Source organism: Mirounga leonina, unplaced genomic scaffold (assembly GCF_011800145.1).
Source record: "Mirounga leonina isolate KUSES-001 unplaced genomic scaffold, KU_Mleo_1.0 Mir_109, whole genome shotgun sequence".
Taxonomy (NCBI): domain Eukaryota; kingdom Metazoa; phylum Chordata; class Mammalia; order Carnivora; family Phocidae; genus Mirounga; species Mirounga leonina.
The window spans coordinates 3,335,006-3,348,560 of NW_023270244.1; the positions used below are offsets into that span (position 1 = coordinate 3,335,006).

The following is a 13,555-nucleotide window of genomic DNA, read 5'->3' on the forward strand; positions in this document are numbered from 1 at the left end:
TTTATTTATTTATTTATTTATTTATTTATTTATTTATTTATTTATTTTAGATAGCACATGTGAGCGGGGTGGGGTGGGGAGGTGCAGAGGGAGAGGGAGAGAGAGAATCCTAAGCAGACTTCAGCAGGCTCAGCATGGAGCCTGACATGGGGCTTGATCTCAAGACCCTGAGATCATGACCTGAGCCAAAATCAACCGTCGATCACTTAACCGACTGAGCCACCCAGGCACCCCTATCAAATGTATTTTAAAGCAGTTACCTAAATGTGCAGTCACTGAATTCCTCTCAACCTTCATAGTTAGCACTTAATGACTGCATCTGGACTATACCCTGAGGCTTTACCTCCAATGATTGACCACAGACTATAATGAATAAGACATTTAGGTCTGGTGATAAAATATATGCCATTTAGGATTCCTTCTTAAAATGCTAATGAAATTTTCCTTTCATTTTTCTGCCCATTTTTTAAATTGGAATATTTGTTTTTTGGGTATTGAATTTTCTAAGTTCTTTATATATTTTGGATACTAACCCTTTATCAGATATGTCATTTGCAAATATCTTCTCTTATTCCATAGATTGCCTTTTAGTTTGTTGATTGTTTCCTTCACTGTGCAGAGCTTTTTATTTTGATGTAGTCCCAAGAGTTTATTAATTTATTTATTTTTAAAAGATTTTATTTATTTATTTGACAGAGAGAGCACAAGCAAGGGGAACAGCCAAGGGAGAGGGAGAAGCAGGACCCTGGTATCATGACCTGACTGCTTAACTGACTGAGCCACCCAGGTGCCCCTATTTTTGTTTTTGTTTCCCTTGCCTCAGGAGACATATCTAGAAAGAGTTGCTATGGCTGATGTCAAAGAATTTAGTGTCTGTGTTCTGTTGTAGGATTTAATGGTTTCAGGTCTCATATTTAGGTCTTTAATCCATTTTGAATTTGTTTTTGTGTATGATGTAAGAAAGTAGTCCAGTTTCCTTCTTCTGTAGGTTGCTGTCCAGTTTTCCCAACACCATTTATTGAAGACACTGTTTTTTCCCATTGGATATTCTTTCCTGCTTTGTTGAAGATTAACCGATGATATAATTATGGGTTTATTCCGGGGTTTTCTATTCTGTTCTATTGATCTATGTATCCCGTTTTGTTCCAGTACCATACTGCTTCTAATTACTACAGCTCTGTAATATAACATGAAGTCTGGAATTGTAATGCCTCCAGCTTTGCTTTTCCTTTTCAAGGTTGCTTAGAGCTATTCAGAGTCTTTGGTTCCATGCAAATTTTAGGATTGTTTGTTCTGGTTCTGTGAAAATTGCTAATGGTATTTGAAAGCTGTACCATTCATGGAGTGATAGTTGGGGTTTCTCTCTTGAACCCTGGACCAGTTATAGAACAAATAGATAATGGCAGCATTAAAACATGTATGATCCTGGTCAAAACATCTATTCTAAGAGTTTATTTCTTGTCCAGAAGGCTCTTTATCTAAAATACCATTTGCTTAAGTAGGTAATACAATCATCTTCAATCTTGCCTGTTAAGCACTGAAACAACCAAAAAAATTAACATGTACCTCTATCAGAATACACATTTTAGTGTCAGTTTAGAGGTCCAACTTAGGTTTCTGGAAAATTTGACAAAGACCCAAACTAAATGTTTTTCCCTTTTTATTCCTTCGTTTTGCATGTAAATTTCTACAAGTGAACTGTGCATGATTTTTATCCAGATGCTGGGAACCTGAGGTAGAGAAAAAGTATGTAAAAGAGAAAAAGAGCAGCACTTGAAAATATAAGTGTAGCTAATGATTATTTCACAAGCTGTTTTTAAAAAAAAAAAGTTGAAGTTTTTTTAAACACCTGCAGGGCTAACATACTTTTGAAACATAGACATACATATACACACATCACTATCATCACTACCACCACCACCACCGCATATCCATGTAACATATTTGGATTTAAAGAGAAACTAATTTTTAAAAAAATACTAACGTTGTGAGAAGTGTATTTTTCTTAATTACTCTGGATACTGCATCGATCATTCTATAAACTACTTGAAAAAGTAAAAAGAAAGTCTGTCTAAGAAGCTATTTTTTTTCCTACTCCCCATCAAAACAACTAGTGTTATAGGTGAAATGACAAGAATACTTAGGAAAAATGGCCATGTACCATATCTCTAAGAGCAAAAATCCAGCTGTTTGCACACTTTTTTTTTCTGTACAGCTAAGAGTCCAAGAAAAGATAATGAAGATAAAAAATTAAATCGTTGAACCAAGCAACAAATCCTCATTGCAGAGTGGCTTTTTGAGAATCAAATAGGCAAGAGGAAATAATTTTGACCACTTTATTCTGTAGGCATGAAAGAGACTATTTATTAAAAGTGGTGACCTTGATATGTTTTTTTTAAACATCCTTAACACCAAAAATCCATAGACATCTGATTATTAAAAAAAAAAAAAAAAGTCATCTGCCCTGCAGTGGCAAATAGCTTTGTAGTCCATATTATGATATTGCAACCTGAGTCCCAGTCCATTCCTGTAATTCTACTTGCTACAAATTGATGAGATTTTCCTTCAAGGGGTAGCTGCATTAGGACTCCAAAGAACAACTGGTTTGATTCCTACAACCTAACCTGACTTGTATTGTTTTTATGGTGATATTGTTTCCATTTAGCATTGTATAGGTGAGTTCATGTAGATGATCTGGGTACCAACAAGCCACTTTTTCATGGGCTGTGTCTTAAAAACTCTTATTAGCTTCAAGAATATTCCTTTGGGTCAACCCAGACCCTAATACCATCAATACCAGAAAGTTTCCATTGCTTTAATTGTGCCACCTGAGAGTTACAGTCATAACTGTTGTCATAATCATCTTGTTTCCAGTCATGTAGACCTAGCCAGATGCAGAAATGAAGGTACAGAACTGATCCTACCTAGGAGGAATGTCTTTATGAGGTAGGTCAGGATGTTTTCCCAATGCCAAGACATAGGTTAGAACCTTCAGGATGTAGAATAAATTGAAAATGTTAAAGGAAATTAAATTACTCTCCTGTCATGAAAAAAAATCAGATGATTTAGATGAGAACTCCTCTAAAACACAGAACACATAACTGAGAAAGGCAGTATGGTTTAAGACCTAGGTGCTAAGCCCCAGAATTGTAATTAGCTGTGTGGCCTTGAGAAAATTACTTAACCTTTCTGAGTCTCGGGTCCTCTTCTATAAAACAAAAATATATATACCACGCCTAACTTATATGCTGAGTTCATAAAGGAGAAAATGTATTTGGAAATACTTTGAAAGGAAAAGTGGCTATTATCACAACCAAATTTTTTTTAAATGAATGGACTAAGAGAATTGCTGTACCTCCCTTTATTTTGCCATTTCTCATTTCTTTAAATGCAATTCCAATACTGTTCTGTCTCCCTTTCTCTTACTTTTTTCTACTTCCATCCTCTGCCCACCCTGCCCAATTCAATCTTTGGGCATTCATTTTAATTCTTAGTGTCAAAATGAGTCAAATCCTTTACTACAAAGGTCCAATTTCTTTTGTAGTATGAAAATTAGAGAGGTACTGCCTGGGGCTCAAAAATCTTTTTTTATTAAAAAGAGAGCTTTTGGTTGCATGCTATGTGTTGTAATGGAATTTGACCTGTATATCAATTAATTGTGCAACGCATTTATATTATAAAAGCATTTGGGGAAATGAATTGTTATTGTGGATGATAGTCATGTTATAGAATTGGATGTGAAGGAAAGAAATGATTCAAATCACCAGAGCTTATTTCCATACCCCTGAAAGTAGTAAGTAGTAAGGAAATTGAAACAGTCCCCTAACTCCTTATGGTACAGTTTTATGGTACATGGTTTTAAAAACCATGATAACTTGAACCAGCCAATCTAGTGTTACAAAAATATTTTGCTACAGTCATAGAGATAGCCTATGACTTTAATATTTTTTAAATAGGGGACTTAAAGCAGATAAATGTTTTCTTCATGCCTATTTTACTGGTATGTGCTTGTGGAATTCTTCAAAAATAGTCCACACACCTAAATTCCCCCGTGTGTACCTAAAATTTGGAGCAAGCATTTTCCAGATAAGGTTTGAGTATCTGAAACATACATCAGAGGCTTAACTTTACTATAAAATGACCAACAGCAGCAAAGAAATCTGCATAGGGGCAAATTCTTATCTTGAGTAATGCATCGTATCAATGAAAGTACTATAATAATATTATATCATAACTATCGCTTATCTGTAACATAGTCCCATAACCTGACCCCAGAAGATGTGAAGTTCAGGCTGGAATCTGCTGGAGTCTGCCCTCTCCAGGGTTGTACAGGAACAGTAATAGCAATAGATTGTGAATCTAGTCCAGATCCTGATACCTAAAGTTGCCCATGTAAGAAGCAACTCACTTAAAATTTAGTAGCTCTTTCTCTGTATATAGGTGAGGGACTCTCATTGGAAACCATTGTTTATTTTTTAAGTCAGTGTGATCCTAATACATATAGCCCACCTTTCCCAATGGTGGGTCTCATACTCCTCTCCTTTACCCTTCATGTCTGGCTCCAGAGTAGAATTCCTATTTCACTAAAACAGCTCATGGGGGTCTCAAAAAGGAATCTTTTCTAATCTGTAAGGCCTGTATTTTAAGACAGACTGTTTCAAATATCCGCTCCAAGTTTGATTGCATTTTACATAGCAGAGTCTAGACAATGGGCTTTCTTTTTAGTTTTTGCCACTTTTAAAAATGTCATTTTATAGGATGCTAGATTATTGAGCCCTGCCCATTCTTAGGACAATATAGAAACTCATTGAATTTGCAAAGTTAACCAAATTTTTACACACAACCATCCTCTACCCCATGTAAATGCTAGCATATTGGGGGCCAGGGGGGCTTAGGAACATCTTTAATGTAAGTTGTTAATTATGTAATCTTAAATCTTAAACAAATGTAACATCTTTATTGGTTTTGATAGATGATGAATTCACTTTCTTTTGCTAATGGCCTCTTACTTATTCAGTTCTTGATAACTGCAATTCCTTTGAGTAGTGCATTTCTGAAATAAATTGGATTACGGTATGAAAGCAGTTTACTGATGAATATTCCACTTTCCTACTTTCCAAAGGGACATACCTGGGTCTCATCGTGCATTTCAAGAAGCCATAATGATGGAACAATGCTAATCAGATATAAAAATATGGCTGGTGAAAACCTGTAAAAGAGAGGAAAAAAGATAGTTCAGTTTTTACAAAAAGATTTTTTTTTTAAAGAAAGAAAAACAAATACACATACCCTGATCACATCAAGTCAAACCTTTTTATCTCAAATGTTTATTTCAATGGGGAAAAAAGCATTATGTGATTTCTGCCATATGGATTATAGAGAAATGAAGTAACTGCAAAAGGCACTAGCAGCTGTCATTCTCACTGAATTTCTAATCCAATTAATAGAAGTTAATTTTAATATGGTTTAATGGGACACTGCCAACTAGTTTCAGGCACAAAACTGGATATTTTGTATTTAATATGTTTTACAACAAGCAAATACAGCAATAGTAAATCTTCTTGGATTTTTCAACATTGCAATTTCAGGAAGATTGGCTACACTTTTTAATATTAGGATTCTGAAAGCTCAAATAGTAACATCCTGCTAGAACACAAAAATCAGATGATGATGAATGGGAATGAGCAAAATCAACTGACTTTGCGTATATCTGCTAAACCTAGTAAAAATAAAAATGCAAACAAACAACAACAGATGAAGTGCTTGGTATTGTTTGAAAAAGCTATCTATATTCATTATTTTCTGGCTCAAAATTCAGAGGGCAGTCCAAAGAGTGGGCTTGTATAGTCAAACATATTCAGGTTCAAATACCAGTTTTGCCAGTGACTCCGTCTGCTTCCCAGTCCACAAAATGGAGGCAGTCACTGTATTAGTCAGCTTGGACTGCCGTACCAACGTACCAGAGACTGGGTAGCTTAAACAACAGAAATTTATTTTCTCACAGCTCTGGAGGTGGGAAGTTTGGTGAGGTCTCCCCTCCTGGCTTACAGACAGCCACCTTCTTGCTGTGTCCTCACATGGCCTTTCCTCGGGGCATGCACGTCACAAGCAGAGAGAGACAGACAGAGATCTCTCTCTTCTCCTCTTAAAAGTTTACCAATCTTATTGGATTAAGATCTCACCCTTTTGACCTCATTTACTCTTAATAACTTCCTGAAAGCTCTGTCTCAAAAGATTCATACTAGGGGCTAGAGTTTCAACATAAGAATTTTTGGGAAACACAATTCCGTCCATAGTGGTCACATTTATCTCACAGAAGTCTTTACTATATTTTCTGTAAAGCAGTGCCTGGCAGAGGTGAGTATTCCATAATAGATAACTACTAACTACTATCAGTATTTTTATAGGACATTATACAATGAAAATATGCCCTTAGAAATTTGAAATAAGATAAAAATAATATACTTTCCAAATTCATTTCTTAAAATTGCACTTCATTTTAGATTGGACTATTGCTTTATAGGCCACCTCAAAGAAAAAATTGTAAGTTAATATAATTTTATTAAAATACTTTTAGTATATGCATGTGATGGTTTAAAATGACCTGAAAAATAGAAATGTTAATTGCTCAACAAATAGAATTATTTGAGATGAAATGGTATTAAAACCATATTATTATAATCCAGGAGAGAAAAGTGAGCAAACCTAAATGGAAGAGAACATCTAGAATGGACTTTTCCAAGGCTGTTAACCCTTTCACTAATATTGCCTTTCAGCTTCTGGAAAGAAGGAAGAAAGAACAAAAGAAAGTGAGGTCTTTTTAAAAAATCAATATTTAATAGAGATACTCCTCCACCTTTGATTTCCTACAAAAAAACAATTTTGAAACAAAAGGTTATGGGTCATGATATTATTGAAATCTGAGGTGGAAGATGGCTGGGTGACAGAGAGCAACATAGCAAAAGCCCCCATGTTGAACATACTCTTAAAAAGAAAAGGGAAAATTAATTCCTTGACCTTACATATCAAGGGTAACACCAGGAGAGAGTATTTCCTTTGTGAGATTGAGAAAGGAAATGAATTCCAGTTGCAAGGACATTTGGAATATGTAAATGTTTGTTCGGCTATGTCAAATGTTGACTGGATTGCAATTTTGTTGACTCCCTTGGAATTAATTTTGGGATTGACTCCCCTAAAAATACCATTACAAGAATATCTAGAGAAACCATGGACTGAACATACAATAACTCTTGAAAGAGGTTAAACATGAAACAAACAACAACTCTTAACATCTTCTATGCATAAGACTTATTTCTATAATTGGAAAAAAAATACTACCCTATTTCAAGGTATTTCCTCTAAATAGAAATCTGGTTATGCAAAACAAAACAAAACAAAACACTAAAAAAAAAAACAACAACAAACTTCAAGATCCAAGATTTTCTACGTTACCTGCTACAGAACATCTAAATTCCATAATCTGACATTAAAGCCTCCATATTCTAGTCTTTCCACTTCCCGTTTCTCTTCCTGTGCTACAACCTCAAAATAAAACAAAAGGTTTTCTACAAAGTTCCCCTCACTTCAGTCTCTCTTCATAGTCTTTTTTGACATAAATGAGAAGGGGGTAGAAAGAAGCAATCACACTGAGAGCCCAGGAATTTATCACATTCAACTCAGTCTGTAGCCTTTCTCCCCATATGTCCCACCCTCTTAACCAACCCTACACCTGAGAGGATTTGCTGGAATTTTAGGAGGCTTCCAGGTAGAGTTACTGGTGACATGGATAGCACGTCAAAGTGATCAATAGCAAATCACCATCAGAAGCTTCCTCTTCTCCTTCCTCTCTCTCTAACTCCCCTGTAGCTGGCCATGGTAGTTGTACAGCTGAAATTAAACAAAAAACCTTATGGAGAAAATAGAAATCTCTCTTATCTAGGGAAGTATTAAAATGTGTCTAAATATATTTTATTTTGGATATGAGGAATACATTTCAGCCACATACAGCATATGTTTTGTTTGACCGTGGGTCCTTCTTAAGAACAAAGTGCTCCATGCTCTGTCAGCTTGATTAATCTGAGAAGAGAGGTTCTGAAATGACTTTAGAGGAAATGTCCCTCCAAATTATGACTGCCTGCTTTGGAATGCTCTCCTCTTGCCTCTCTACCCATCAACATCTTACCTGTATTTCAGAGGCATAGCAGGAATTAATCTTAGCTTATATTTCTCTTGTGACCCAACACATTCTCCACTATTTCATGGTTATGTGTATATAAGCCTTAGCTTTCCTAATATAGGCTCCTTGAAGGCAGATTCTGTCTTATATATATTTATATCCCTTCCTTCTTTCTTCTCATTCATCTTTCCCTCTTCTCAGTGATATCAGGTGTCTTACTAAGTCTTTAATAAATGCTTATTAAGAAAATGCTTAGGGGTGCCTGGATGGCTCAGTCGTTAAGTGCCTTCGGCTCAGGTCATGAACCCAGGGTCCTGGGATTGAGCCCCACATTGGGCTCCCTGCTCAGTGGGGAGCCTGCTTCTCCCTCTCCTACTCCCCCTGCTTGTGTTCCCTCTCTTGCTGTGTCTCTCTCTGTCAAATAAATAAATAAAATCTTAAAAAAAAAAAAAAGAAAATGCTTAAATCCTTGAGTGCCTGAATTTATGAATAAAATGGAGGAAATGGAGCGTACTGGCATCTACAAGGACCTTTTTTATTCCCATGTCAGGAGATCCCGGAGCAAGTATGCTCCTAGAGTTGTGGCCATGAGGAATTACTACATAAACCTAGGAGACCCAGATTTGAATCATCTGTTCCAAGGTACATCCTCCGAGGTAGTGGAAATTTGCTACCTTTCCTGTGACTCAATGTCCTCATCTATAAAATGGAGATAAAATATCCAGTGCATAGGATGGTTGCAAGGATGAGAGGAGACGGTGTGTGTCATGGGCCTAATAGTGTACAGCTCAACACATGTGTGTTGCTACCTTACCTAGGCTCAGCTCTGCAAGTAAACACACAGCTACACATTCAGTACCTACACTTAAAGAGGACCCAGAGGATACCAGGTCAGAAGGCTGTTTCTTCAAAGAACTCACAATCAATCCTATTTTCAAACTATAATTCCCCAAACTGAACCTATTTAAGACATCTTGAATCAAAGGAAATTGCACTGCTGAGGACGTCATTATCCCCAACTCCACATTTGATGTTAAGGCAATTCCTGTCATAGAGCCATGGTCTGCCCATGATGGCCTACAAAATGCTGCACGCTCAGGGCCCTGCCTACCTCTTGGGCTTTGTTGCTTGCCATTTTTCCTCACTGTGGTCCCATAACATTGTTTTTCATTCAGTTCTGGAGAAAACCTACATGCTTTCCTAACTCAGGCCTTCATACCTGTATTTCTCTCCCTTGAAATATTTGTTTACCCCCACTCTTCACCTGATTATTTTCTTCTCATAGTTCATGTTGGGTATATGAGACCCCATGGAAGAACTTTCCTTGTCCCTCCAGTCTAAATTAGATGTCCTTGTTATACCTGTCTTATAGCACTCTTCACTTTTATCCTATAGATCTTCAAAATTTATAATTATATATGTGCATATGTGTGTATGTTCACTGTCACTTAACTGTCTCCCAGCAACTGTAAGTAGTATGAGCACAAAAGTTGTGTGTTCATCATTATACCCTCAGCGCCTCCCACGGTACCTGGCACAAGATGGGTTCCCCACAAATATTTGTTGATTTGATAAGGCCCTGGTTGATTTAAAGTTTGTTTTCTTTTTTTTTTTTTTTTTTAGATTTTTATTTATTTATTTGATAGAGAGAGAGACAGCGAGAGAGGGAACACAAGCAGGGGGAGTGGGAGAGGGAGACGCAGGCTTCCTGCTGAGCAGGGAGCCCGATGCGGGGCTCGATCCCAGGACCCTGGGACCATGACCTGAGCCGAAGGCAGACGCTTAACAACTGAGCCACCCAGGCGCCCCTAAAGTTTCTGTTTTCTTGACACTGTTGCTGGGTTGACTAGAAACCTCTTCTTGAAATATCACCATAAATTGATTCTTATCAGAGGTTTTACCGAGGGAAACTAATTATTCTGTTCTTATATGAATTTAATATTGTTTTGCTACTATGAAAGATTTAATATTCCAAGGTGACATTCTAGCCATTACTTATTAGCTTGAAGGTTTGCCATATTCTAGATCATGCACTATCAGTGCAATTCAGTTTTGGAACCAAGGAGAATCTGAACTCTAAAAATGAAAAACTAGGCCTGATCCTATCTTTTTCTATGTAATTAATCAAATTGCATGCCTTTCCTTAGGAGCTACCGAATAATTTTACTCCAATCTTTACGTCTCACTGGCATCAAAAGTAAGTCAATGTCAAGTACTTTGTACAAAGTCTAATACCATAGAGGGGGCTAGCCAACCCAGAAATAACTTAAATCAGGTTTCTGAATACTTGTTTATGAAAATAAGATATACTATTTATTAATAAGCTAACAAAAACTGGTAAACTTATGGTAAATTCATAAGACATGTCCAAGTGGGAAATTTTTATAAAATGTGTAATACCCTATTACTAATCAGCTCTCTGGCCTTAGAGATTCAAATATACTATGATACCAATTACCACTATCCTGTCAGAATACAAAGGTGCCCAACATTAATACTTTAATGACAAATTATTTTACTTAGTTTTTTTTTTAATTAAAACCTTCTGAAAGATATTCTTTCTCTCCACAGAAGTTTGGTGTTTTTGTTTTGTTATTTATTTATTTATAAATTTTTTTAAAGACTGTCTTTATTTATTTGACAGAGAGAGAGAGAGCGCACACACACGTAGGCAGAGGGGCAGGCAGAGGGGCACGGAGAAGCAGGCTCCCCACTGAGCAGGGAGCCTGATCTTGACCTGAGCCAAAGGCAGCTGCTTAACCAACTGAGCCACCCAGGAGCCCCCTTGTTTTGTTTTTTAAACCACAGCCTTTATCCAACCCACTGGTTCTCTCTAAAGTACATGGCAGGAGCAACGTCTTATAGGATTTTTTTCTCTATTTGTTTATGTACTCAGTTACCTGCTAGACAGTGCCCTGAGCTCTTAACGAGCTAGCCTCATTTTTTTGTTTCATCCAAAAATAAAATATTATTTATCATACAAAGTTGTCATTTCAACAAATTACAGTGTTTTTCACAAAATGATGATGTCATGACATTTAGCAGTTTAGCCCTACAAGGGATCTTATTTACTTTGGCTCACCATTAGTCTAAAGTTGGGGTTCCATTTTCTTTTTTCTAAAAAATGACAGTTATCATTTTCTTATTGAGAAAGTAAGCTTCGTTCCTTTTAGAAACCTATTACAATATAAATAAGCAAATAGAAAAATTAACCATAATATCCCCACTACCCTGTTTGGCTTTTCTCTTTGCAAACAGTGAGGATTCTAGTCTTCCAATCATATGCATAGATCTGAAAATAGATAACATTTAAGTGAAGCAAAACTAATGTTCTAAGATTACTTTGGTGCGGATCACCATTTTATTTGTACTTCATTTATCAGTATTTCCTATGCTAGAAAGGCAGATTGGAGTTGTAAGGATACTAGACCACAGTCTCACATTAAACTGCCTTGAGTATCCTCAATAAAATTTCCAGAGCACTTTATAATAATAGTCCTATTTTCATGGAAATCAATAAACTAGGTCAAGATACCCTTTCATAGCCCCCAGACAGTGTCTGACAGCTTAAGGATTGTCTAGACGTCCTCCTTTCACAAGACTGCTTTCTATAAGTGGGCCTCAACATCTGCGATTTCCACCTGGGCTGCTCAGCAACAGCTTAGTGTCAGTCCACAGCAGCAAGAGTGGCCCGCATGACAGCCTCCACACACAGCTGAAGATGCTCTTGTAGAACACAGAACTCCAGACACCTGGGAAGGCACAAATACAACCCCAGATGCCACCCATTTGTCTTCATAAGCAGACACCCTCCCAGTCACGACCTTCCCAGAGCCTTTGCTTATGCCTGCCCATTAGGGAGGGGAGGAGGCCACAACCAACTGGACATAAGCTCATGAGAACTACCCCCAAAAGGAAAATTGACTAAGGGGTGAGCACGTTTTAATGGGTGCCCAAATCAGATGATTGGTTTGTCTTGTCCGTGATCTTCTGGGAGAGCAGGTGAAGTACAAGATCACAGGAGACCAGGAGGAATTTCATATGGGCTGGGAATGCCCATTCTTTATGCTTTGAAAACCCTTAACAAATGCCCACATTTAGGTTTTGCCAAGAGAATACTTCTGAAGGTGAATAGTAGGGCTCTTCATTGTAATTTTTATTGTTTGTTATTGCCAGTTGTTTTTCTAATAAAGTCATATTCTCAAATCATGATATAAACTGGCAGCAAAATTAGTTCTAGATACTTCACTTAAAATTTTCCGAAAGGATATCTAAAGCAAGAACAAGTTTTATTAAATTTGAAGTTGCTCACATTCAAAACTCAGCAGTATGCTTTAGTATGACTAAACAAGTTATAGGAACAAAATATGCATCAATTTTAGGATCTATGTACTATTTTTCTCACATGATTTCTGAGTCAAAGAAAATCATGACATCTTCTTAAATGAATTGGTTCTAACTAAAATCCTAAGTACTGCCATCATGTTATTCCCTCAACCTGAAAAACCCTTCTCTCTTCTCTGCACTCTAAACACTAAAATCCCCAGCTACTACAGAGGCCAATACATAAATCACTTACCTGAGAAGTTTTCCTTGTCTAACAAGCCTATCGTAATGACTGTATCTTTATTCTGCAGACATTCTGCAGTCTTGGACTTAATTTGTGGAAAATTATTTGGTTCTCAGGGTGTTGTTTTTTTTCCTATTCTCATATAACTGCATGTATTTTATATTCCTTCAAAACATCATTATAGCACTTAGTACGATAAATGATTGTTTAATGATTAAGTGAACTTTAGTGCTAATGACTACAGGAATTTTAATGGTCTCTGAGAGGATAAAATGCATGATGGATGTTATTTATGTAATGCTGTAACTCATTTCGTTCTATAAAAGACAGTGGTATTTCTGTTCTGTAGAAGAGATTGTTTCTTCACTTTAGGACCAAAAATAAAGGCGCTCGAGGATTTTCCCCCTCTTCTGTTTTGTTTTACGTCCTGTTTTGGCTTTCCAAGCATGTCTGCTTATGCAAGAGTGTCTCTGAGCCATGTCCATGTGTAGTCTGGACTTTCCTACATTCCATTCTAAGCAAAATCACCCCAGGGCCCACTTTCAGGTCACCCCAATTTTGAACAAGATACTTTGAACCTTTCACCACTATAGGGAATCCTTGATCCTAAAAATCTATGTAGTTGTATCTTCCACAGACAAAACCCAATCTGCTTATTGAATACAGACCACAAGAAATCAGCTGATGGAGTTCAGTGCTGGGATGGGGACGCCTCTGAGGTTTCGCTTCCTCCTGTGCAGGTAGAAGCATGAATAGTACCTCCAGGGCTCTAGTGAGGACTGAATAAGGTAATGTGGGCAATGTACCTT

At 36.9% G+C, this 13,555-nt stretch overlaps 1 protein-coding gene across 1 annotated transcript in view; it reads right to left on the reverse strand.

The window, feature by feature from the left end:
- Positions 1-13,555, reverse strand: part of LOC118020039 (transmembrane protein 26-like) — a 43,171-nt gene that overhangs the window by 21,645 nt on the left and 7,971 nt on the right. Inside the window, exon 2 of the mRNA XM_035019875.1 lies at positions 5,131-5,209. Coding sequence (XP_034875766.1) covers positions 5,131-5,209 — 79 coding nt within the window. The remainder of the gene's footprint in view (positions 1-5,130; positions 5,210-13,555) is intronic.